The 27,295-nt window shown below is 37.5% G+C and overlaps 1 protein-coding gene across 1 annotated transcript in view; it reads left to right on the top strand.

Moving 5' to 3' along the window:
* Positions 1-27,295, top strand: part of SREBP (Sterol regulatory element binding protein) — a 131,916-nt gene that overhangs the window by 10,288 nt on the left and 94,333 nt on the right. The window contains exons 5-6 of the mRNA XM_067143594.2: positions 4,084-4,365; positions 8,513-8,705. Coding sequence (XP_066999695.2) covers positions 4,084-4,365; positions 8,513-8,705 — 475 coding nt within the window. The remainder of the gene's footprint in view (positions 1-4,083; positions 4,366-8,512; positions 8,706-27,295) is intronic.

Below are 27,295 nucleotides of genomic sequence, written 5' to 3'. Positions count from 1 at the left end.
GAGGCTGCTTTAAGGAAAAGTGAAGTGCCATTAGATCTGGTACAGGAACGTCAAACATACTCTCTCCAAGTCAGATGAGCTGACCCTAAGTGAGCTCGGGAGTGCCCGTTTTATGGGTGCATATACGGCTAATAATAATATATAACCGAATAAGCAATAAAATTGAACCACATTTGGCTGAAGATCAGTTTGGATTCAGACAAAATAGAGGCACACGAGAAGCTATTCTAACGTTACGACAGGTTATAGACAAAATGCTATACGTAAGAAAACCTTTGTTTATTGCATCCGTGGATTTAGAAAAAGCTTTTGATAATGTGAACTGGAATATGTTAATGAAGATTATGACCAGTGTTGGTCTAGATTTTAGAGATAGACGAATATTATATGAACTCTATAACAACCAAAGAGGCATCGCAAACATAAATGGTGAAGTATGGGAGGCGTATATAAAGAAAGGAGTACGACAGGGATGTAATTTGTCACCAGGGTTGTTCAACCTGTATATTGAGAAAGGCATTGAGGAATGTAAAGAGGATATGGAAAGGATAAAGATAAATGGAGTAGAAATCAAAATGATGAGATTTGCTGATGACATAGCTGTCAGAGAAGAACGAAGAGAAACTACAAAGTGCATTAATAAAAATGAATAAGATATTGAGAGATAAATATAACATAAAATTAATACAAAAAAAAGACCAAAATTATGGTATGCAACCGCCAACATATTGCAGTCGACATCAGAATTAGTGATATACCACTAAGGCAAGTAAATGTCTTTACCTATTTAGGAAGCAAAATCACTCCAGATGGCAAAAGTTCAGTCGACATAAAGAGCAGAATTGCCCAAGCAAAGATTGCTTATTACAAGACAAGGATACTACTTACATCAAGGAATTTAAATGTGGAGACTAAGAAGACAATATTAAGTGCTATGTCTGGAGTGTGGCCTTGTATGGCTCAGAAACGTGGTTTATTAGTGCATGTGATAAGAAACGTCCGGAAGCATTTGAGATGTTGTGCTGGAGGAGGATGGAAAAGATCTCATGAACAGCAAAACTCACAAATGAAGAAGTTCTTCGATGAATAGGTGAAAAAAGATCCTTTTTAACAACAATAAGAAAGAGGAGACCAATTAATTGGCCATCTCTATAGGCACAATGGTTTCATAGTTAATGTCATGGAAGGAATGATTCAAGGTAAAAGAGGAAGACCTAGACTGCAATATTCACGACAGATCAGAGATGACGTAGGAGCAGGCTCATATGTGGAAATGAAGAGATTAGGGGATTATAGAGAAGAGTGGAGAAGACGAATTGCTGCCAACCAATCTTTGGATTGAGGATTAAGAAGAAGATACGGCTAGGAAATAAGAGGTTAATGCTTCTAGGTGAAATATTTCAGGAGCTATTAATTACTGACTTGCTATTAAGAAAAATTTTCACTTATTTCCTTACTAATTCTACAAAATTTTCATGACATCTAGTGGCAAGAATCGAACTGCTTCATTACTTAGTTTATAAAGACCTACAGGTACTATAAAAATTCATAACAAAATGCAATTTTTACACTGCAGACACTTTTTTCAGCTCTGCTGTAAAATTTCCATTGTCGACTTGGGTCCCTTTCTGTGCAACTGGTCACAATAAGGATTAACCTTTACTGTATATCAATATAGATATCCATATTATATTGAATCTTCAGTAAGAATCTATACCATAATGATAAATATGCATATTGGACAACGTAATATTATTCTTACAACATTATAATGCCCATTTTAAGAAGCAAAAATGTCAAACAAGGTCATATAGGTTAGGTGTTAACATTTACCCAGTCTAGAAAGCCAAGAATAACGGCCGAGAAGTTCGTCGTGCTGACCACACGACACCTCACAATCTGCAGGCCTTCAGGCTGAGTAGCGGTCGCTTGGTAGGCCAAGGCCCTTCAAGGGCTGTAGTGCCATGGAGTTTGGTTTGGTTAACATTTACTGCCATCTTGTCAGATAGATTTCTCGAAATATTAAGAAATAAGAATTCTGAATTAACTCAAAATATTAGTTGATATTAATAATGCATATTATTTTAAGTGATTTTAACAGTTTTGACAGTCAAATTTTTGTCTGTTTTTATTGCTGGCACACTAACAGACATGTTGCTTTACGAATGAAAGACAAATGTTGACCGTGTGATGCGGTGTGAATACTGCATTTACCTGATTGTAAGTCGACCTTTTGTTTTTTGTTCAAAAAATCTGTGCCGGTAAAGTAGAAGACACCCTTTATTGATGCACCAGGAAAAAGTTATGGAAAAATACGACCAGAAGCTGCCATAAGGAAGTTTGCGCCATCATGTATAGATTCAGGCTTGGTTCATTAATAGTTGTTAAATATAATGAGTTGTTAAGATGCTTGGGTTTCTTTAGCTGCAGTCGCTTAATTGCGGCCAGTATCCAGTATTCGGGAGATAGTAGGTTCGAACCCCACTGTCGGCAGCCCTGAAAATGGTTTTCCGTGGTTTCCCATTTTCACACCAGGCAAATGCTGGGGCTGTACCTTCATTAAGGCCACGGCCGCTTCCTTCCCACTCCCAGGCCTTCCCTGTCCCATCGTCGCCATAAGACCTATCTGTGTCGGCGCGACGTAAAGCAATTAGCAAAAAAAAAAAAAAAAAAAGCTTTAAACTTTTCCTGAGGAATGTTGTATATCTCTCTCCCCGCCTCATATATTTACAGAGTGAATTAATATATTTTATGTATTGTTTGAGTTTAGGAAATGTACAGGGTGGGGCAGAGTGGGCTCCCTGATTTGATGGGTTAACTGTATAAAAACCGTACAAGATTATTACAAAAGCTTTTTATTTCTGAAATCTACATACAATGCCATTTTTTTTCATTTGGTTCTAAAAATATCGTCTCAGGTGACAACCTTGACGAGCGACGCACATATTCAGCCGTTCAATAAAGTTTTCAAAAACTCTGCGCAGCATATCTGGCGTTATTCCAGCGATGACATCAGCAATTGCTTCCTTAAGGGCTTCCATGGTCCTTGGTCGAACTTTATAAACCTCAGATTTGAGGTAACCCCAAAGAAAATAATCGCATGGGCTTAAATCGGGGTATCGAGGGGGCCATGAAACATCCCCTCGTAATGAGATCACGCGGCTGGGAAACTGTTCTTGCAGAAGTTGGCGAGAGCGACGGGCGGTATGAGCCGTGGCACCATCCTGTTGAAACCAAAAGGCTTCCATTCCCTTTTCCTCACCATACTTTTCCATTTTGGGGAAGAAAAAGTTCTCCAACATCTCACAATAGTGCACAGCGTTCACAGTAACGGTTGCATCTTCCGATTCAAAAAAAGTAGGGGCCAATAATGCCTATGGAGGACACAGCACACCACACAGTCACCTTTGGTGAATGAAGAGGTCTTTGGTGAAGATTGCGTGGGTTTTCAGCTGCCCAGTAACGAAAATTTTGCTACCAAACCGCCTACGAAATGCCCTCTGCGTCGCCACCACACTATCGTTATTTTTAAAAAGGTTTCGACTACAAAACCAGGATGCTCGCCAGTCCACGGCATGGTGACTACTAAAATGGCGTCTTTCCCCCCATCAAATGCTACTACTCCCACTCCGCTTACTCACGTGCACGCTCTTCAGTGATTTATTGAAACTAGGGAGTCCACTCTGCCCCACCCTGTACCATTGGCTGAGCTTCAAGTTTTGAAACATGGCAGTATTTTTATTTGTATGAAATCGCAGAGGAATAGCACACAAGGTGGTTATATTCAGTGTGGCTATGCAGACCTCAAACTAGGAAATAACTGTAATGCCTGTGCTTTCTGAATACATAGATTTATTGCTGCTTCAATAAGTATGAATGGCGGCAAAGGTTTTAAACTGTCTTGACATTTGAAGATAAGAGTTATTTAACAAGTATTTTTACTTTAGAAAACTTTGGCTTTATGAATCATTGATGCGCTGTTCTGAAAGGGTTTTGTCTTATGGTTATCTAACAGTATTGATTGTGTTTGAAAAAATTAACTACTTCTGTATGTGTTATTTTTGATAATTATGTTTATTCCAGCTCAATAAATCAGCAATTCTAAGAAAAGCTATTGAATATATTCGCTTTCTGCAAAATTCAAATGCAAAATTGAAACAAGAAAATATGACTTTGAAGATGGCTGCTCAGAAACAAACTTTGAAAGACTTGCTGGCGATGGAAAATCCTGCGAGTTCAGATAAAATGTTCATGGAGGAAAGTACTGCTGAAATGACACCGCCACATTCGGATGCATCCTCTCCATCTCTGACTCCTCCTCATTCAGACAGTTCGTTACCACCATCGCCAGATTTTTCTCCCGAGGTATGTTGACTGTAATTAACATGTTTTTTGGAAGGATAACTGAAATGAAAATGAGTTTGCATTTTCCATGGCTTTGTATTTTGATCCACTATGTAGATTTGTTTTTATTATTATTTTATGACTGCAGTCTTGTCTGTAGTATATGAATGGTAATGAAATGAGTGTGGAAGTTAAGTGATGTTGGGAATAAACAATCTTTATTTCAAATTCTGTAGCAGATCAACATTGGAGCGATTAGATTTTACAGATGTTTGCATTTCACTACACTAGATTCATTGCTGTATGCATGCATTCTATTGTATACTGTATGCATGCAGTTTCTTGTATATTTCATTGTCCATATTGAGGTGGTGGTACAGGCATCTTTAGGAAAAGCTCACTTTTCATTCAGCTGTTGTTTATTAGTAGGGATCAGAAAATGCAGCAATTATTTTTATAAAAGCGGTGCTTACTATTCCCAAATTAAAATCTATGCCTTCGAATTAATTGCTACAAAAACAGAGATAATTCACGCTCGATCCATATGAAACTGTATTTGAAATAAATTTTCAGTTTATAAGCACACGTTGAGTGCATATAGAACTTTTATTTTTGATCGGGTTTAAGTAGCACTGACACAGATAGGTCTTATGGTGACGATGGGATAGGAAAGGTCTAGGAGTGGGAAGGAAGTGGTCGTGGCCTTAATTAAGGTACACCCCCAGCATTTGCCTTGTGTGAAAATGGGAAGCCATGGCAAGCCATCCTCAGGGCTGCCGACTGTGGGGTTTGAACTGATAAAACATACTAACTTTCTCATGCTTTCAAACAACTGAGAGAATAGATAACAGACCATTTCAGATCTTCCAGTTTCACATCGGATGCTCTACCGATTGAGCTATAGTGGCCTAGGTCATATCTGTCCTTTTGGAAAGGATGAGAGATCCGAAATTGGAAGGTTGTGGGTTTGGAGCCCTCTGGTGTCCAGTTGGTCAGTTTCTTCTTCTTTTGTACCATATCCTGATGGGATGTTGCCTGTTATAAGGGCAAGCTAATTCTTGTTCTCAGCAAGTCAGAAAAGAGTGGGGTTTCTAGTACCATTCTTGTCAGTTCCATTGCCAAGATACCCTTCGCCTACATTGATTACGAGCACCTCACACAAGTTGTGTATGAGTAGCCATTAGCTGAAGCTCATATTCTTCAGCAGTTCATATTTTTACACTCGCAATGCTTTAATAATGTTTCATATGGCTTAGTAGCCCAATCTAAGCATGAAACATACGTCCACACAAATCACATGGAATGGCTGGGGGAGGGGAGCTTGACGGAGCTGCTGTGCTTGTTAAGCCTCTTCGTGTCTGTCGTTCCTCTTCAAACTGATGTAGAAACAGTGTGGCGCCAAAAGTGTAAGATCCTCAGTAAGTGTATTCCAGGTTTGAGTGTTGATTCCAGCCCTCTTCAAAGTATGCTTTAGCTGGTTCGTGAAATGCCTCAAAGGGATTCCGTGAAGTCTTGTGCTCGAGTAGAGTTCATACAGGAGTTGAAGAGGAAACCTGGTATCATTCATGCGACGGATGTGCCCTATCCATCTGAGATTATGGCAAATGTTGGTAACCTTCTTCTTCTCAGGAACCGCAAGGTCTGTAACACGGTTCTCCCATTTGCTGAAGATTGATTTTTTTTCTTTCCAGATGGAAGCGCTGTAGTATTTTGATATTGGTGCGGTAGAGAGTCCAGGTTTCACAATAGCATGTTAAACCTCTATCTTGGTATGCACTGTGAGGTCCTTATTCATGAAGACACGATGGGATAAACATCCAAATGCTGAATGGGCAGCTTCAAATTTCCTATCCACATCTTGTGAATAGTTAGCATTTATTAAGAGGATACTCCCTAGATACAGCAAGTGATCGATCTGCTCCAATGTAGTATCTACATTGGAGATGCTGAAAACTTGAGAGGTTTGACCCAGATGTGGGCTGCAATATAAGAATCTCGTATTTACCGTAGTTTGTTCTGTATTGACTGTATAATAAAAGAAAATTATAAAAAGGGTTCACCTTAGGCACACTTGTATCGACTTCTTTTTCTTGAGGCGCCTTCTCCTAGCGGAGGTTGGCGGTCCACATTGTGCCATCTTCAGATGTCCTTCAGCCATAAATTCCTCCTCTTGCCTACAGACCAATGTCATTTTTCTTTCAGGTGCAGGCTGTGCGAGTACTTTGGTATGATCGCAAGCACTCTTGAAACAATTGACTGACTGTTGCAACTCCTCAGGTGTGAGAGCAGGTGCTGCAGGGTCATCTGCACATTGCATTTGCATAGTGAGCTTTTGGGAGAGTAGTCTAGTCGGGTCGAACAGTCCCCGATTGATGCAATATCTGACCTTTACACCTTGGTTGTCTATGGATGTTCCATATAGCATGACAGCCAGGCAAAGTGCAAAGAGTGTGGGAGCAAGAATGCATCCTCGTTTCAGTCCATGGGCGATAGTGATGAATGATTTACTGGATGTGTTATCATGAAGAGCCTTGACCAGATCTACAAAATGCTGAGGACAGCCAAAGTGTTTCAGCATTGTCCACTTGGCTGGTCCCGGTATGGAGTCGAAAGCTTTTTTGTGTATAAAATGTGTCCTAAACGAAAAAAGTACTTTTTCATATAAAACGGTTACCAGTGACTATGAAGAATGTAAAAATAGAACAGTAGGACACAATATTTCAATATCTGAGTAGGTCTCACTATAGGGTAATTCCTTCTTGGCATGTATTTAATAATGCTCATGGAACTTTTCTTCCTTCAACTTACAATCGTCCAAAGCCTGATGGTTATTTCTTGTCATTGTCCACAACTGAATGCAGCCTGCACTTGAGTCTAGGTCATGCTAGTTACAGGCCCCTTCTGTAAGCAGATCCCCCATTTATTTCTTCTTGTAGAACTTTTGATCAATAATAGCGTACACTATTAGCTTTATTCCACAATTACTACTAAACCCGTATCATAGGAGTTGTTTGAAGTGGTGTTCATCTGCATAACTTTAGATTAAATTTACATATATAATTATTCCAATTTCTGCTCTAATTTTTTTTCTGTCAAAATTATGCCAGTTATTCCTGCAGACTATTTTTGAGGTTTCTCCAGGAATAAAAGTCACACACACTAAGGTTGGGGGAATGTACGGACTAAAACCGAGTCTTGTCTACAAAAGCCTCTCTTATTGTTTTAAAAGAATCCAGAACAGTGTATGCTGTTGCAGAATCTTGTTGAAAACATGCATACCATGTTTTCTTTCATTATTGCACATGCTAAGAGGGTGGAAGAGGGAAGGATGTTGAGACAGACAAGGGAGACCCAGACTGAGATGGTTGAAAACTATCAAGAATAGTATAATTAGAAGAAACTTGGATTGGAACACAGTTAAGCAGGAACAGTGTAGGTTGGATAGAGGAAAATTGAAAGGTGCCATAAACATCCCAACCCAGCAGGAACTGGATGAGAAAATGATGGTTGAACAAAAATGGTACGAGTATTTGTGTATGGTATAGCCCTGAATTTACTGTATCTTAAACGAATATGGGTCCTATTATTTTTCCTGCAGTTACAGTACACTATATGCCAATGTATACTTTGTGTATTAATCAGGGATTTTCTGCATTCCAAGGCCTGTGAATTATTTTTGAATCAACGGAACACACGTAAATTAAATCACAGTTCTTTGGAGAAAATTATTACATGTGGATTGACAATATCATTAATATATATAAATCCAATTGTAAACACAGTTTGGATTGCCATGGGGTTGTAATTCTTGGTCTATGTACAGCATTGGAACTGTTCGTTAATGCTATTTCTATCCCATCGTCACCATACGACCTGTCTGTGTCGGTCGACGCAACACAAATGGCAATAGAATCTCTCCATTGCAGTATCAGGTGAGCACCAAAGGTGGACTTAGCACACCTGTATAAGTTCATAGAGAAAATAACTGACCAAACAAATGGTTTACCCAGTAATAGTACTCTCATATCTTTCTTATATTTCATGATGTTAAAACAGTTCCGGAAGAAGTCGTAGAAGCCATGTTTAAGTAGACTAGTCGCATTATGTCTTACAGTTTGTGTTTTAAACTATGTTTATTTTCTTTAATGACATGCTGTTGGAATCTTAGGTGAAAGAAGAAATGGATGATTCACTGCTGAGTGTCAGTCGGGGGATGTTGGACCACTCGAGAATGGCACTGTGCATGTTCATGTTAACAGTATTGACATTTAATCCATTTGGCATTGTCCTTAATAAGTATATGGGTTCTGCAAGAGATTACTCATCTGTTGTTGAAGGAAGGACCATATTAAATGTTGAAAGTAAGTAGCTCCTCTGACTAATTGAATTACTGAATTATTTGCAGAAATTTTGTGTATTCACTACTTGACCATGAAAACCAAATTTTAGATTAGTAGTCAGATTTACGTACCACATTTTCTCAAGTAATTCACAAACTTTCTCTGCTGAAAAATATTTGTAAAATTTTGGGTGCAGAAATTATTCACGGAATTCTTATACTGAAAGATTTATTAACAAATATAAACGAGCATACATAAAATATGGTAATGCACAAAAAAATGAACTTGATGAAGGTTCACATCATTTTACATCACATTAATTTTTTAAATCAGGGTTGTTCACAAGTGAAACAGAGGGTTTCTAGCGCACGTTGATCATATGAATACCAGAAAGATCCTGTTATGAGCTGGTAACAGCACCTGAAGCAAAATGAGATTAAAATAATTAAGGAACTTATCATATTATGAAATGGCATACTGGCAAAAAATGTGCCCCCCCCCCCCCCCCCACTGACTAAACAAAGGGTTTACCCTGTATCTTATATTTCATAATGTTAAAACAGTTCTGGAAGAAGTGTTAGAAGCCATGGATTAGGAACTTGTGTTTTAGTGTTTAAGTAGGCTGTAGTCACATTGTCTTAAGATTAACAAATATCTTATAAACGAGCATACATAAAATATGTTACCGTGTTTTCTCTCGTAATTAACACACTTTTTGGACGAAAAATACACGCGAAAACTTAAGATGCACGAGTTATTCGAGGAATTTGGATATTAAACAATTTATTTACAGTTCCTTTACATTTAGAAGATACATCAAGTATCTTTGAAGTACCGACACTGGAAAATATTCTTCCCGTTACAAACTGGCAACTGTGAACTAATAAAAGTACAATTCATTTAAGTCCATAATAATGACATATTGGCAAGAAGGAAAACTGTCCAACGCGAGAAGGGCCGGGCATCGAAGGAGGGACCCTGCTAGATTTCCCGAAACAGTTTGTACCCACTCTTGTACGAGTGATGTGTATGTCCACCCTTTTTCTTCGATACGAACATGGATCCCTGGCGGAAATTTTACTTTAGGCACGGTTTTTTGTTTTAGAACTGAGTAAGGTGCAAGCTTTCTGCCATCACCTGTTACAGCAAGCATTGCAGTACATCGTTGATTTTGTTTCTGGGAGTGCGTACGATAACACTCGATGTCCCTTTCTTATAGATTGTTTGACTTTGTTCCATATGGAAACTGAATGGCGTCTGTTCTGAGGTTCCTATTTGGGAGAGCAAGTATTCCTTCACTTTACACTTCTCAATCACAGAGCCATGAAAATCAATTATTTTTTGGTTGAAATCATTCGGCATTTTTTTTGGCATACGGGTAATGTTGTTGTTTGTTGAAGAGAAAGTCTGTTTCTCTTCATAAAATTAATCATTCAACCTCGGTTGACCTTCAACTCTGAGATGCAGATTCCATGTGCAGCAGCTATTTCTCGTCCTTTAAAATACATCATTTTGTGAGAAGTGGCATATCCAACATTGCGTAATGAAATCGTATATTTAAGCAGATCCTCCTCTACTTTTGGAAACTTGCCGTTTTTTGGTCTGCAAAATGCTCTGCGAGACTTGTTGGTTGCTTGAAGTGCACTTCTCTGTTGTTGCGGTAGTGCACGCTGCATTTGGACACTGAATACTTGCGGCCCGCTGCGCTATGCCCGTATGTTCCGGCGTAACTGATCACCGTGAGTTTATTTGATGCATTATTACTCAAATTACTCTCTGTGGACTAACGAATGATTTTGAGAGAACATAAAATGCATGTCCCTTACCCGAACACTCATAATATAAGTTCATACCAGACTGAAATAGAGCGTCACTAGTTACTTCTGCGCTGATTCTCTCACTGAACTAGTGCAGTGGTATTTCCTACTGGCTGATAACAGGTTACCCAGAATTTGGAATGGCCGGTTTTGCAATAGGAAGGCTGCTACTTGAGTAGCTGACATCTTTATTTCGAAACGCATCCGGAGCTGCGCGATGGATGTTCGAAGAAGTGGGTGCGTCAGATACGTGAACATTTCTTTTTCTCCACTTTGGGCCCAAAAATATTGGGATGCGTAAATTATGGAAGGCCGTGATATATGTGAGAAAATATGGTAATACACAAAAAAAATTAACTTGATGAACCTTCACATCATTTTACATCAAATTAATTTTTTAATTAGTGTTTAATGCGCATTTATTAATTCTTATCTCTTTGTGGAAGTCATTGCTTTTTAGTTTTGATTTAGTTTAGTTAGTTTCTCTGAAATATTTTCTAAATGTTATTAACCCTGCATTAGTTTCAACAGATTGAAAAACTTCACCCCCCCTCGGTGGTTGCATGTCAAAATTGATTGGCATCTGATTCGCGTTGCTGATTTGGGAGAGCAAATGATTTTTTCTTCAAGCTTCTTTATGACTGATGAAAACCAAATGTTTTCACTGTAATCACTCGTCATTCGTAGCCATGATGTTTTCTGTTGAATAGAAAGGTCATTTCTCCTCTTGAAATACAGTAGAAGTCCGCTATAGCGAGTACGGCATATAACGAGAACCCCGTTATAACGATAAGTTTTGTCCGTCCCTTCAAAATTCCTATATTAAACTGTGTATTATCCTTCGGTTACAGCGAGAACCCTATCACTGACGCATCCGTTATTACGAGTGATTATGCGCACTCCATTTTTTCGTTGCCGATATTTATGCACCCAGTCATTATACTGCATGCGATCGATCATCTTCAGTACCATATCGTTTTTCTCGCTATGCCCACCAGCGAGCTCTCTCGTTGACATTCGAAGGCAATGTCGGAGTCGATTAGTAATACCTGTCGACTGCTCTTCCGCGAGGAAAATGAAAGGGGAGAACATATTTTCGTAATATATGCGTAAATGTGTCTGATAGCCGTTGTTAACACGTTAAAAATAAACGCTAAATAAATGATCGCTTAATTTTAATGCTAAATACCGCAATTAAGTAAGAATGAGATAGGCCTACACCCCAAGGTATGGCAGAGTGCGTCATTGATTACGAGGTTCGTTTATATTTTCTTGCGTCCGTTAAATTACGGAAAGGCTATTATCATGTACATTTATAGCGAGAAGGTTATAATTTCTCTACTTCCGCTTGAAGTATGTTTTCATCATACATATAGTACATATAAGTTAGGATATGTGATGCTATTTGAATAACAAAACTGAAATGTTTGCCACAAAATGCGATCGATTATCTTTGGTACAGTATAGTTTTTGCTCTATGTGTATTTGCGAGCTCTCTCGTCAACATTCAAAGGCGATATTGGAGTCGATTAGTAATACCCAAGGGGCCGATGACCTTCGATGTTAGGCTCCTTAAAACAACAAGCATCAAGCAGTAATACCCGTCGACTACTGTTCTCAAAAGAAAATTCGAAATGAAAGAGGATAAGACGTTTTCGTAATAAATGCGTAAATAACGTGGCCAATAGCAGTTGTTAACTCGTTAAAAATACAGGCTGAAGTAGATGATCTCTTAATTTTAATAGTATACCGTATACTGAAATTAAGTAAGAAAGTGATACACCTCAAGATATGGCAGGGTACTATCACTGATTTCGGAGGATAGTTTATATTTTCTCACGTCTCATTAAATTTCGGAAAGCTGTTCCCATGTCAGTTGTTAGCGAGGAGGTCATCATTTCTCTACATACGTTCCAAATAGGTTTCCATGATACATATACGGTTAGGTTAGGTGATGCCGTTTGAAAAAGAGAACTGAAATGTTTGCCACAGAAGCCTCTGCAGTGATACTGTATTTCTTCGAATCCAAGACGACCTTTTCCCCTCAGAATCTCGTGTGAAAAATCAAGGATCGTTTTGCATTCGCGGCCTGATAGTAATGAACACCACTGGCAACTACCGCAGTAACCACGCTTTTTCCTTCACCCCCCCCCCGCACACACAAAACTCATTGATAATAAACGACCGCCTCTTTAAAATAGGCCTACATCGCTAGCCACGGCGATCGGTTGTACAGTGCCTATGTGTAACGTCACTGGATCTTGGAAAATAGTGAAGAGAGAATGACATTCTATTTTCCTCTACAAAAATGTTTCTCAAATCTGCAGAATGGCATCAAAACATGCGAGTCTTTGAATTCTTAGAAAGGCCACGGCTATCAGTAGCAGAGTTACAACACGTCTGTTGTACCTGACGCTTAGTAAAATTAAGTTTTATAGACAGCAGGAATATTTTCGTGATGGATCGTTGTATTGTAAAGATATGTGGAACAGGTGTTGCTGGAAAATTTTCAATGGGTTCTCGTCGATGTGATGATGCCAATTTTAAGTTAATGGCTATTAAACACTTGGAAATGTATAATAATTGTGCAGCCGCAAGAAAATACGGCATAGCCCTAATTAAAGCCCATATTTGGCATTACCGTGAAGACAGAGATAGCTTAAAAATGCGTACTGCACAAAAGATGCATTCAGTGGCCCGCAACAAGGCCGCTTTAAAGAAGTTGAAGATGAAATTGTGAGGTATGTGCACAAAAATGCATGGGCAGAATTGCCATACCGCGGCACAATAAACTCTTTCCTTGACTTTCAAAGTCTGCGATTAAGACCTATAAATCGCTAGCCGCTGAAGTTGGCCGAATCTGGCAAGCAAGACGTGCGTGTAGCGGCAACCAGTTATATCTGACGCTGAGTGAAAGTTAACAGTTTTATAGTAAGCAAGAATATTTTTCTGGTGGATCGTCGTATTGTAGAGACGCGTGGAATGTGTATTGCCGGCATATTTTCAACGAGTTCCCTTCGATATTATGATGCCAATTTTAGGTTAATGGTTATTAAACCCAATGAAATAAGGCATAATTTACAGCCGCAAAAAATACGGCATAACTAAAGCCTGTGTTCCGCGTCTACAGTCTAAAAATGCGTACTGTATAAGAAAAGACATATGATTTTACAAAGCACTTTTTAAGCCTGATAAAATTTTTTTGAAGGAGAAAGTTGTAGTCATCTTGGATTCGGAGAAATATGGTAATATTTTTTTCGCAGTGAAATTATACACACACTTTCACGTAGTATCAGATTTCGAAAAACAAGAAACAAGTAAGCTGCAGTGTGAATATTATCTGCGAAAACTCAAATTTTGAACAAACTGATTGCCATTTCATACTGAATTTAATGTGTATGGGGTTTTTCCCCGACTTTCACAAAAATCTGATATAACGACAATCCGCTATAGCAAGTAAATTTTTCATCATTGTGAATTCTCGCTATAACGGATTTCTACTGTATCACAGAGAGTTACAATAATTGAAAATCTTCCACCTTTTTGATACTTTTTATTTGCTTTTTAGCAAATTTTTATTTGTAAACAGTACATGTTAAGTTCTCACTTGGGAACATCTTCAACCGTTGTTAAGCTTAGGTGAATCGCTAAGTTTTTGAACACGTTATTTGCAAGTACATTGATTCTCTCAAAGACTACTAGAATACAAATTAAATTAAAATGATTTTAAACAATGTGGGAGTTAATGGGTAAATGAAATGAGACTGGATGATTACATAGTTGGTCAGCTTAAAAACTATATCTATTCATTGGAATAGTTGTTAAAAGTTTCACTTTGTTACATTAAAAATGTCTGTTTGTCTTCCGGTTAAAAGGTTTTGAAAATGATTGGCTTCATGACACTATTCAAATTGTTGTTGAATGTTTTTTCTTTCACTCCTTCCAGGTAAGCTGTTATTTATTATGAGCTTGCTTAAAGTGCCCTAAATTGAGTCTAATGCGGAACTTTGAAGCTGATTACTGGTCAATTTTTTGGAAGGGAGCTTCGTCTCAATTTCTTACTGTTGTTAGACTCCAATTCTACTGTGACCCTGGAGGGGGAACGTTTGATGCTGCTTTATGTCTAGTATAGTAATCAAATTACTATATACTATACTATTAATTAAAATAATGTCACAGGGTCACAGTAGAATTGGAGTCTAACAACAGTAAGAAATTGAGACGAAGCTCCCTTCCCAAAAATTGACCAGCAATCAGCTTCAAAGTTCCGCATTAGACTCAATTTAGGGCACTTTAAGCAAGCTCATAATAAATAACAGCTTACCTGGAAGGAGTGAAAGAAAAAACATTCAACAACAATTTGAACAGTGTCATGAAGCCAATCATTTTTAAAACCTTTTAACCGGAAGACAGACATTTTTAATGTAACAAAGTGAAACTTTTAACAACTATTCCAATGAATAGATATAGTTTTTAAGTTGACCAACTATGTAATCATCCAGTCTCATTTCATTTACCCATTAACCCCCACATTGTTTTAACATCATTTTAATTTAATTTGTATTCTAGTAGTCTTTAAGAGAATCAATGTACTTGCAAATGTGTTCAAAAACTTAGCGATTCACCTAAGCTTAACAGCAGCTGAAGATGTTCCCAAGTGAGAATGAAACGTGTACTGTTTACAAATAAAAATTTGCTAAAAAGCAAATAAAAAGTATCAAAAAGGTGGAAGATTTTCAATTATTGTAACTCTCTGTGATTAGATTTTGATATAGAAAATGAAGCTGATTACTTGCAATTTCTGCTGTATATCGTCCAGCCTTGGCTTGCCTTAAATTCAGTCATGCTAGTGCCATGTGTTGCAACTATTTCATGTCCTTTAGATATACTATCTTGTGAGAAACAGAATTCATTGTTGTGTAATTACTAAGCTGAGGATATTTCCTAAAATAAATGCCTTTTTGTTCCTGTAACTGCCAAACATATGAAGTAAAAAAAAATAAAAATATTTTAGGCCGAATTAAGACTAGAAAGAGGCATTTGTTAGTGCCTATAAATGCCTATTTCAACATTATTCCCTATTTTGCGTTAAAGCCCTTATCTATAACTGAAGTTTTTCAATCTGTTGAAACTAATGCAGGGTTAATTACATTCAGTTACATTCAGAAAATATTTGAGAGAAGATTATAACTGAGCAACTTCAGTTATGGATTAACTAAGTCGAAACTGAAAAGCAATGGGTTCCACTACAAGAAAAAGAATTAATAAATTGTGTATTTAAGCACCAAAAATGTTACTTTTTATATATTTTTCTTTGATCTCCCTCATTGGTTGGCTGTAAGTATAGCCTGATCATATCCTGTGAGGTTGAGAGGACATGTATCTCAATTTAGAAATATCCTGACTGAAACAAGTCATAGATTTAACCCTCTTAGTGCCACACCTGGGTGATCAGAGTATGCCAAGAGTGCCAGACAGATTTAGAGGATTTTGCAGGTTCTCACTCTCTGGGCTATATAGTTCACAAATATTATCACAGTGACTTGAAATTTTTAATAAATGTTAATAAGAAGACTCTTACTGCTGAAATAAATTAAAACACTAAAATGCTCTTGGATACTTTGAAACAAAATATTCTCCAAACAATTTTAAAACACAAAAAATTTAAAAAATCAGAAACAGAACAGAAAAATCAGGAAATTCAACTCAGTGATAAATATTGATGACTTCCTTGAAATGTCCTATTTCAGATGTATAAACATGTAAAGTTTCACATTTTTATCTTGAGTAGTTTTGAGTTATGTACAATGGTATTGTTATACACAATTGGCATGTTCAAGAATGGGATCGAACCTGGCTCATGGGTTGTAGTCAGGGTGACCAGATAGTGATATATTATCATTTTTCACAGGATGAAATCTTTCTTGAGAACTTATTTCCAAACCATTGAATATAACAGGAGTTTTTGACCCAATAAGAAAATATGCTCGGCCTTCTAGTTATGCCCATTTCCAACAAAACAGCCATGAAAGCCTTCATTTCAGTCAATGTAACCAGGTGCCACTGCTGTGCTCTGTCATATGGTGACAAGACATGACTTCTCATACCTGTTTGTCTCTGTACTTATGAGGTTCCATAATTGAGCTGTGAAAAATAAAATAAAAATACGCTATAGGTTTTGTGTCTGACAAGGGGCATGTCTTGGGCCAGGAGTATCATAATAATCAGGTGAGGGTTGGTATTTTGCATCTTGACGTAATTGACTTTCACGGAAGCAGGAAATTGTTGCTGTTGAATATTGTTACAGCCGTCGTCATCATCATCATCAGTACTGTCACTCAGACGGTCATTACCACTTTCACTGTTTACACTTGGACAATGAGCATGTGGTCAGTTGTTTACAGAAAAATCGCCGTTATCACTCCCAATAACACTTTCACTTTCCCCTTCCTCCTTTGTTGGAGGAATGAATTTCTCATCCGTGTCTTGATCATCCTCTTCACTTAAATTATTAAGATATACAGCCAGTTCGTCATCATTAACAAAATAACTTCTCCTGCTAGTCGCCATTTTACTCATGCGGCATGGAGATCATACGTCGTAGAAAACATGGACTTTAGAAATTCAATGCGTGATAACGAATGAATTTACATACTATCTAGTGGCGTAGTTAAAATCGAATGACTATTCTCTATGGACTTGCAACATAAGCTGTTGCCATCTGACGGCCCAGGTTGTACTAACTCATATAGAATAGCGCACTATCCAAACAACGATATATCGTGGTTGGCACTTTATGTGTATATACGAAACAACAATATATCGTTGTCTGGCTCTCTACGGGTTAAACCAGAAACATGTTTAGCATTACAGTTTCATTCTATCTTCACAGAATTGATATCAGTAACACAACTGGCACTTCAAAATATAGTTCTCTTCTGGCTTTTTCCCGTTATCACAAACATCCAGTCTCTAGCTATTGTAATTAACCAAACACAGTTAAAATCTCTGCCCAGACAGGTTATCGAACCTGAGACCCAGTGAACTGAAAGCTACTGTGCTAACCATTCAGCCAAGGAGCTAGACCGCTTCTAAATATAGTAAAATCCCCACTTAATACTATTCAGGAGACTATCTAAATTTTAAATTACAATATTTCTTCTAATCCAAGATGACCCTGAATGCAAGACGACCCTAACTTTTTTCTTAAAAAATAAAAAAAAATACACCAGGTTTAAAAAGTGCTTGGTGTAATCATATGAATGCCTTTCTTGTGCAATATGCATTTTTAGACTGCCTTTGTCTTCACGCCAATGCCGAACATTGGTTGTACTTATGCCGTATTTTCTTGTGGCTGCACAATTATAATTTTCACGAGTTTAATTACCATTAAATTAAAATTATTGTAATATTGACGAGAACCCGTTGAAAATTTGCCGGCAATACCTGTTCGATCTATCAGGAAAATATTCCCGTTGTCTATAAAACTGTTACTAAGCGTCAGGTAGAGTTGGCTGCCGCTGGACGCTGCACATCTCGCTTGACGGCTTTGATCGACTTCAACAGCAAGCGATGTGTAGTGACGACGCAGGTGTTGAAGGTCAAAGAGTTTATTGTGCCGTGGTATGGCCATTCCGTCCTTGTGTTTTTCACGCGTGTACCTCGCAATTTCATCTTCGTCTTCTTTAAAGCGTCCTTGTTGCCGGCCGCTGAATACATGTTTTGCTCATTACACATTTTAAAGCTATCTTTGTCTTCACGCTGCGCCGTTCCCGCGTCCAGGTTGGGTCGCATAAGATCCAGACTAGCTTGAAGACAATATCAATTTCCAAAATGCATACGAAATTCCGGGCTATGGATTCCGAAACGAGAGGAAACACCGCCGTGGTAAACTATCGGATAAACAAAACCTACACAACGGACGTCTCCTAGTCTCTAATCTTGTTCGTTTCCAACTATTATAACATAATTCTTAATCTATATTCACTTAAAAACTAAATACTTATCCTAGGAAGTCATTGAAAGAATCATTAATTTTATACAATACTATTTATTAAAGTGAAGAAAATCTTAAAAATACAAAAAACTTTTAAGTTCTGTGAATATCATTAAAGAAATAAATAATTGATGTTGCATCTCATCAATTGCTTTTAAAGTATTTTAAAATTAGAGACCTCCAACTAATTAACAAGAAGAAACATAATCAAATATTCATAATCTTGATTGGGAGCATATTGAAAATGTCTGACGCAAAATATTTACATTGCTTTAAATACAGATAAAATCAGCATCATGCTTTTATAACCTTCTCTCATCATCACATAATCTGGTCCTACAAACTTTCACTTGATTTAATTAATTATTCCCTACTCAATTCACAGTGTGACAAACCCATTTGCCAGTAGGTAACACATTCTGTCATGGATATTATTAGTCAAAGAAAACTTTCTTCTCAAATATCACAAACATTTCACATGTCTTCTACAAGTTTTCCGAGTTCTCAATGCGGTATTTCACTAGCATTGAAGAAAAGATAACTCTCTAAGTCATTCTTCTATGTAAAATAAAATAACTGAAATTTTTAATACTGATATTAGTTGAATTGCTTTTTTTTTTTTGCTATGGGCTTTACATCACACAGACACAGATAGGTCTTATGGCGACGATGGGGGAGGAAAGGCCTAGGAGCTGGAAGGAAGCGGCCATGGCCTTAATTAAGGTACAGCCCCAGCATTTGCCTGGTGTGAAAATGGGAAACCACGGAAAACCATTTTCAGGTTTGCTGATAGTGGGATTCGAACCTACTATCTCCTGGATGCAAGTTCACAGCCGCGCGCCTCTACGCGCACGGCCAACTCGCCCGGTGAATTGCTTATTAAATAAATAATAATTTCAGAAAAATATACTCTTAAGTGCCAGTTCAGTAATTATATGTGTCCTAACATTCAGCTATCACTCACATCTAACAGGTACATACAGTAGAACCTCGATTATACGTTCCCGGAAACTACGTTTTCCTGTATTATTAGTTCAAATTCCGTGGTCCTGCGAGCATCCTAATTAAATCACGTTGTAAAAATCCCACATTATCTGTTCCTTGAAAAAACAATTTCCCGGTTCAACCGTCCAGAAATCTCAGTCCCGTCAACGCTAAATTCTCATTCACACGTTTTTCAAGAAATTGCATCATACGAAAGGACGGCTATGGCATACTTACGGATCTTGGTGTTGACGTCCCGTCATGGTGATAATTTGAAGGAGTACTGTACTCTAGAGTACTGGAAAAACGATCAGCGGTGAACTTGCATAAGGGATCATCTTTGCATCGCATTCGTGTAGTATTGTTTAGAGAATCCTCGAAAATCATAAAGCAGAGAGTGGAGAGTGTAATGAGTCAGAGCGCATTTCGACAGCTCTATTTGAAGACGGAATGAGTTTCGTCAAATGTTTGTACTTGCAAAACGTCTATATTATGTCCAGAGTTAGATGCTTATTTTAAAAAAATCTTTTTTAGTGTGTCGCCGAACAGGTTTTCGGCATTTCCCTCTGAGCACTGTATAGTCGCTGGGCTTTCAGGAATTAATCGAAGCTACTCCTTGTTGTTGTTGTTGTTGTTGTTGTTGTTGTTTGAGTCATCAGTCCATAGACTGGTTTGATGCAGCTCTCCATGCCACTCTATCCTGCGCTAACCTTTTCATTTCTACGTAACTATTGCATCATACATCTGCTCTAATCTGCTTGTCATATTCATACCTTGGTCTACCCCTACCGTTCTTACCACCTACACTTCCTTCAAAAACCAACTGATCAAGTCCTGGGTGTCTTAAGATGTGTCCTATCATTCTATCTCTTCTTTTCGTCAGATTTAGCCAAATCGATCTCCTCTCACCAATTCGATTCAGTATCTCTTCATTCGTGATTCGATCTATCCATCTCACCTTCAGCATTCTTCTGTAACACCACATTTCAAAAGCTTCTATTCTCTTCCTTTCTGAGCTAGTTATCGTCCATGTTTCACTTCCATACAATGCCACGCTCCACACGAAAGTCTTCAAAAACATCTTTCTAATTCCGATATCAATGTTTGAAGTGAGCAAATTTCTTTTCTTAAGAAAGCTCTTCCTTGCTTGTGCTAGTCTGCATTTTATGTCCTCCTTACTTCTGCCATCGTTAGTTATTTTACTACCCAAGTAACAATATTCATCTACTTCCTTTAATCTAATATTTCCTACATCACCTGCCTTCGTTCGACTGCACTCCATTACTTTTGTTTTGGACTTATTTATTTTCATCTTGTACTCCTTACCCAAGACTTCATCCATACCATTCAGCAATTTCTCGAGATCTTCTGCAGTCTCAGATAAAATAACAATATCATCGGCAAATCTCAAGGTTTTGATTTCCTCTCCTTGGACTGTGATTCCATTTCTAAATTTCTCTTTGATTTCCTTTACTGCCTGTTCTATGTAAACATTGAAAAGGAGAGGGGACAAACTGCAGCCTTGCCTCACTCCTTTCTGGATTGCTGCTTCTTTTTCAAAGCCCTCGATTCTTATCACTGCAGACTGATTTTTATACAGATTGTAGATAATTCTTCGTTCTCGGTATCTGATCCCTATCATCTTCAGAATCATAAATAGCTTGGTCCAATCAACATTATCGAATGCCTTTTCTAGATCTACGAATGTCATGTACGTGGGCTTGTCCTTCTTGATTCGATCCTCTAAGATCAGACGTAAAGTCAGTATTGCTTCACGTGTGCCTACATTTCTTCTGAAGCCAAATTGATCTTCTCCCAACTCAGCTTCTACTTGTTTTTCCTACTCCTTAAGTAACAAAAATGTAGTATTTTAATATTGTCATATACGATTGTGTTATCGAGACCGGAACAGATGTTGCACCTTACATACATAAAGCCATGGGAGGTTTTGGGATTGCCTATTACTGTTTTTGTCCTAATATAAGACTGGGAATTTCATGCTTTTGTGTTTAAATGTTATAGACGCCGCAGTCGTTTTATTTGCGCACGTTACATTTAAAAACTTTGTATCATTTCGCACTTGTACCGACCTGTACAGCGAGTATTACAAGTTGTCCATTTGATGACCGTATTGATGAGTATAATCAAGAAGTTAGTATAAATAACCACCTAATCGATACTTTATTATTGCCTCAGGCAAAATTGAATATAAATTAGCACTTACAGGACATGTTTCAACCACTTAGTGGTCCTCTTCAGCTGTATAAAGAAAGAATTGAGAAAAAACATTAGGACAATAAGCACATATAATAAAAGTTCTTTGGAGATTCCTTTGTTAAAAAATGGACCTGGTCGCGCTTAAAGACAGACCCTCTAGACAGCTCAGAATAAACATCTTTTCCAAACAAGAACGAGAGGCAGGATGTCCTGTTATGATGACCTCCATTTTTTAACAAAGGAATCTCCAAAGAACTTTTATTATTTGTGCTTATTGTCCTAATGTTTTTTCTTATCAATTCTTTCTTTATACAGCTGAAGAGGACCACTAAGTGGTCGAAACATGTCCTGTAAGTGCTAATTTATATTCAATTTTGCCTGAGGCAAGAATAAAGTATCGATTAGGTGGTTTTTTATACTAACTTCTTGACTGTACAGCGAACGCGCTATCCAGCTGAGCTCAAGGTTGTGAATAATCGTGATTTCGGAAGTGTTAATGGTATTTTTTCTCTTTCCAGGTTGATTGTGATTAGTGACGGGCAGAACTAAATATAATGCATTCAAGAACTTGAGGATTGATACTTTCGAAACCATATTCCCGAGTTCAACTTGGTTCTACATAACCTTTAAAAGTCGATGTAGGCCTAATTTACGCGGTACAAGATTTCCATAAACTGACTAGCAACAGTATACCGGTGACCGAATTACAATGGAAGATTAAAAAAAAAAAAAAGGTTTTTTGCCATCATGTTGGACGCTTTTGAATCTAATGTGTTTTATTTTATTAGATTAGAGAATGAAAAACTACTTGTGGTCGATTGTTGTTTGGCTTGGCGTTACAGGCATTAGATTTTTTGAAGAGATTGGCTGATCAAAGTTGCTGAACTGAAAGAAGTTTTCAAAGGAATATGACGTTTTCAGAGGAAATTGACGAGGTTTCCCCGGTAAAACTGAATGTAAAGTTTCAAGATTTTTAAGTTGCGTACCGGTAATTAACGTTCAAAGCCAGCCCCGCGGTCTAACTTGCCTGCCTCTTACCCGGGGGGCCTGGGTTCGATTACTGGCCAGGTCAGGCAATTTTACCCGGATATGAGGGCTGGTTCCAGGTTCAGTCATTCTACGATTACCTTTAATTGAGGAGCTATTTATGGTGATAAGGCGACCCCAGTCTAGAGAGCCTGGAATAACGGCCGAGAGGATTCGTCACACTGATCTTGCATCACCTTGTAATCTGCGGGCCTTCGGACCAACGGCGGTCGCTTGGTAGGCAGAAGGCCCATTGGGGCTGTAGTTTGGTTTGGTTTGGTTTGGTTTGGAGGCTTTTTTAAGATTACAATTATACATGTATCATTTTTGTGATGTTTAGTAGCCAAATTGTTGATGGTTCATTCGTTCCTGGATTTTCTGTTTTCCCGTGTTGTACTTTTTTTTCCGTGGTCCCTCCAAAAACTGAGAATCGAGGTTCAGCTGTAATGTAATTAAACTAGATATTAGTAATCTGGTTTGTAAGAAGACTTTGTCATCATCTACCTTCAATTATGAATAATGTTACCAGTCATATCATACAATGTAAATAAATAAGCTTCTAAGCTTGTCTTATCAGAATAGAATATCTGTAGTTAGAAAATTGTACAGAAATAGGTTACATTCATGCTATCATCTGTGTATGGAATCATTTTCGATGATCAAATAAGTAGTTGTTAATTTAGACATGTTATATGGGTCGTAAGCGGTATAGTTTGGGACAAATCATGACGACCTCGCCTCACACCACTACTTTCCAGCAGCAGCTCTTTGTCTATTAGCGACTTAATAGGATTTACTACCTCTACTGCAGCCTGAGTTGCCAAATCGGCTACTGCACTCTATTGGAATAATAACAATAAGTTAATTCATTAATTTGAGCACCTAATCAATACAATAAGTCTTGTCTTAGTTGATTTACATTGGCATGTTAACTAAAATGGTACATGTTTCTCCTTGTATTTAGGCGTCATCACCATTACCTTAACCTTAAAATAAAATTAGGCACTTGATTTACATATACATGAAATAAAACAAATTTTTAAAAAGCCTTGGAGAGACTTGAACTGAAATTAACATATGGTAAAAGACTTGTAATGAAGTTGGTTTTAAAGTTATTACAGTGAGTATTTGTAATATTGACATTAGAAGGCTTCTATTATAATTAAAATGAACAAAGCAACAGTCTGTTATGAACAAGTGATAAGATTGCTACAAAATTATGTTGGCCAACCAGCGGTTACAACGAAGAAGACGATGAAAATCGTATTTAATAAAAAATAATGATGAAAGATGGTCAAGTGACCTGCAATTATTTGTTTACAAGAGATATGGTGATGTGGTTCACTTTGATAAAAAATACGAAGTTGTAGATGAAGGTTGAAGAACTATGTTTAAATTGGACCTTGGTGGACCATCTCAATTTGATGCAATGCTAAAATGTTAAGAATGTGGGTTTATTGACATGGTCCATCAAGGTCCAATTTAAACATTGTTCTGCAACCTTCATCTACAACTTCGTATTTTTGATCAAAGTGAACCACATCACCATATGCCATCAACTTTCAACTCTTATCTCTTGTAAACAAATAATTGCAGGTCACTTGACCATCTTTCATCATTATTACATTCAACATTATTTTTTATTAAATACGATTTTCATCGTCTTCTTCGTTGTAACCCCTGGTCGGCCAACATAATTTTATAGCAATCTTATCACTTGTTCATAACAGACTGTTGCTTTGTTCATTTTAATTATAATAGAAGCCTTCTAATGTCAACATTACAAATACTCATTGTAATATCTTTAAAACCAACTTCATTACAAGTCTTTTACCATATGTTAATTTTAGTTCAAGTCTCTCCAAGGCTTTTAAAAAATTTGTTTTATTTCATGTATATGTAAATCAAGTGGCTAATTTTATTTTAAGGTTAAGGTAATGGCTGATGATGCCTAAATACAAGGCGAAACATGTACCATTTTATAGTGCTATTAAAACAATGTGCGTGTTCTGACAGCTCTCAGCGTGGTAGTAGGAGGTGGCAGTTACTATGGCAACCAGTACACGCCTCCCGTTTCAGCCAATCCCAACTCGACATGCGCTCTCCCTTTTCCTACCCCCGCTGTCTTAAAGCTTTGTGAGGCGGTCGGTCCGAGTTCCACGTTGCCAATATAGTATACCGTAGCACATGTGGCTGGGCTATATAACAATGTCTACTTTGAGTGATATCATTGTCTGTATAGGCCTAGTGTGTTTTTGAAATCAACTAAATATTATAGTGCCATTGTGTTCATGTTAATAAAGTGTATCGTTATCGAGGCTGGCATTCTAGTGTAGTGTAAATTATAGTATTGTGTAGCATAGTGTAATTTTAACACCGTCTCATTTATTGAACTCAAAATGTTGCAACCCGTTCATAGCGCCGATAAACGACAACGAGGGCGACCAAGAATGTATTCACCTCGAGAAAAGGCAAGCGTAATGAGGAGGCATGGCTTCGCTATTCGTGGTCAAGCTCGCGATATGGTATGTGCCTTATGAGAACATTTTGAGGCTGAAAGGGAAAATGGAGGCCCACTGATAGACGTTAACAAAGTTGTAGAAAGAACAGCAGCAGCTTTAAAAATTTCTTAAGCTACAGTAATTAGAATAGGGAAAGAAAAAGAAAATAAATAAAAGGAGCCTTGTGAAGAAGGTGAAGGGGAAAGAGCGTAGCGCAGAACGAGAGATGTTAACTGTGATGTAGGAACTCCTGCCGGATCATGTGGCAACACAGCGCTCCCACTCCTTTGTTCGGCGCCACGTGCTGCGAACTGTCAGAACACGCACATTGTTTTAATAGCACTATAGTTAACATGCCAATGTAAATCAACTAAGATAAGACTTATTGTATTGATTAGGTGGTCATATTAATAAATTAACTTATTGTTATTATTCTAGTCAAATATCAATAGGAATCAAAAATGATATTTATCACATGTAATACTGCACTCTACACGAAGAAAGGGTAAATACTACAGAGAGTCGGGAAGAAAGTGGTTTGGCAGCCACTCCAAAACAAACAAGGATCGCTTGGAACTCGTTAACTCAGCAGGGTGCAGGGTGTGATTCGACTATTGGCTTCCAGCTCGCTTCTAGGAACTGAGGCCATCATGTTTTGTCCCCAACTATACTATATAAAGCTTCCTGAAGAATTAACATATGTTTGAGTACCAATTATAATTATTATTTATCAGTTATCACGAATAGCATCAATTAACCTAATTTCATTGCTAGGAATTATCTATCTCTTCATCTGCGACATAATAATAATCAACATCACCATCATTATTCCTCATACCATTCTACCGTTCCTCACATAACTCATTTATTTCATATAACACATCTCGTGTCTCATCCTAATACTATAACAACATAATAATTCATCTCAATTTGACGCTTGTCACTTTCTCATTGTTAATCATCCATCTAAATGTTCTATTTTGTTCTCAAATTCTCTTCACATTCCATAAATTATCTTATTACATCTTTCTACGACGTTATAATAACCTATATATGATCTCGTTTCATCTCAGCTTAATAGTACATGCCCTAATATAAACCTAATGTTAACCACAATATCGCATAATATCGCATTTACATAAATTAACCGCTTTTCATTCACCATTGGCAACATTACGAACGCAAACATTAAATAATCACTGGTTAATCATTTCCTATATCAATGGACTTGTCTTTCATGTTAGATGATTACCTATTAACCTCTGATACTGTGAATTCAGTTGACTATTCACGTAACATCACTCTTATAGGACACTTAAAATAGCACTTTTATATAAAACTTTCAAGTAAGGAATATAAATATAAAATGGCACTTTGCAAATAAATATTATCTGAATTACTTACTAGAAGAATGTTCTTAGTCAAGACTTATCTTTTCCTCCTGCTTTTGTTGCTGCTATCACATGTCCAGCTGGCTAGGACATGCGGTGTTTGGGTTTACGGCATCGTATTATCCTCTCGGAAATGTTAGGGATGGTCTTCGCTCATCTCTGGTCCTCGTGGACTGGACTTGTCGATCGTGTTACCATCATCAAGGTAGCCTCCGCATCTGCACGTCTAGCACATGACGTAGTTGGTTTCTTGCGCAGTGAAAATAGAAAAGCAGATCAACATGGCCATTTTCGTCATCTTCTGGAAACAAAGCCTACTATGATCTATTTGTTAATCTGTAATTACTGCTTCGTAGTATGATATTTTATGTCGTCTTAGTCTTTCAGTATGTCTAGTAAGGCTTCAATTTAACCGTAATATATAATCTTTCTATTCCTTGCGCGACAGTTGTTATTTTTCCGGAACTTCTTGATATTGAATTCCTTTCGTTATGTCTTCTTGCCGGTATCTTTTGATGTAGCACTGAGGTACTCTGCCAATTAGATCGTGCAGTTTTATATCGTGAAATGTTATAAGTTCTATATCGCCAATGACTTGTCCTATTTGTGAAGATGTTTACTATTATTTATCTTCAGCTCTATATATATTTCTCTCTTCTCAATCAGCCTTCTTCCAAAT

Source organism: Anabrus simplex, chromosome 3 (assembly GCF_040414725.1).
Source record: "Anabrus simplex isolate iqAnaSimp1 chromosome 3, ASM4041472v1, whole genome shotgun sequence".
Classification (NCBI taxonomy): domain Eukaryota; kingdom Metazoa; phylum Arthropoda; class Insecta; order Orthoptera; family Tettigoniidae; genus Anabrus; species Anabrus simplex.
This window is presented reverse-complemented; position numbering and strand designations above follow the sequence as displayed.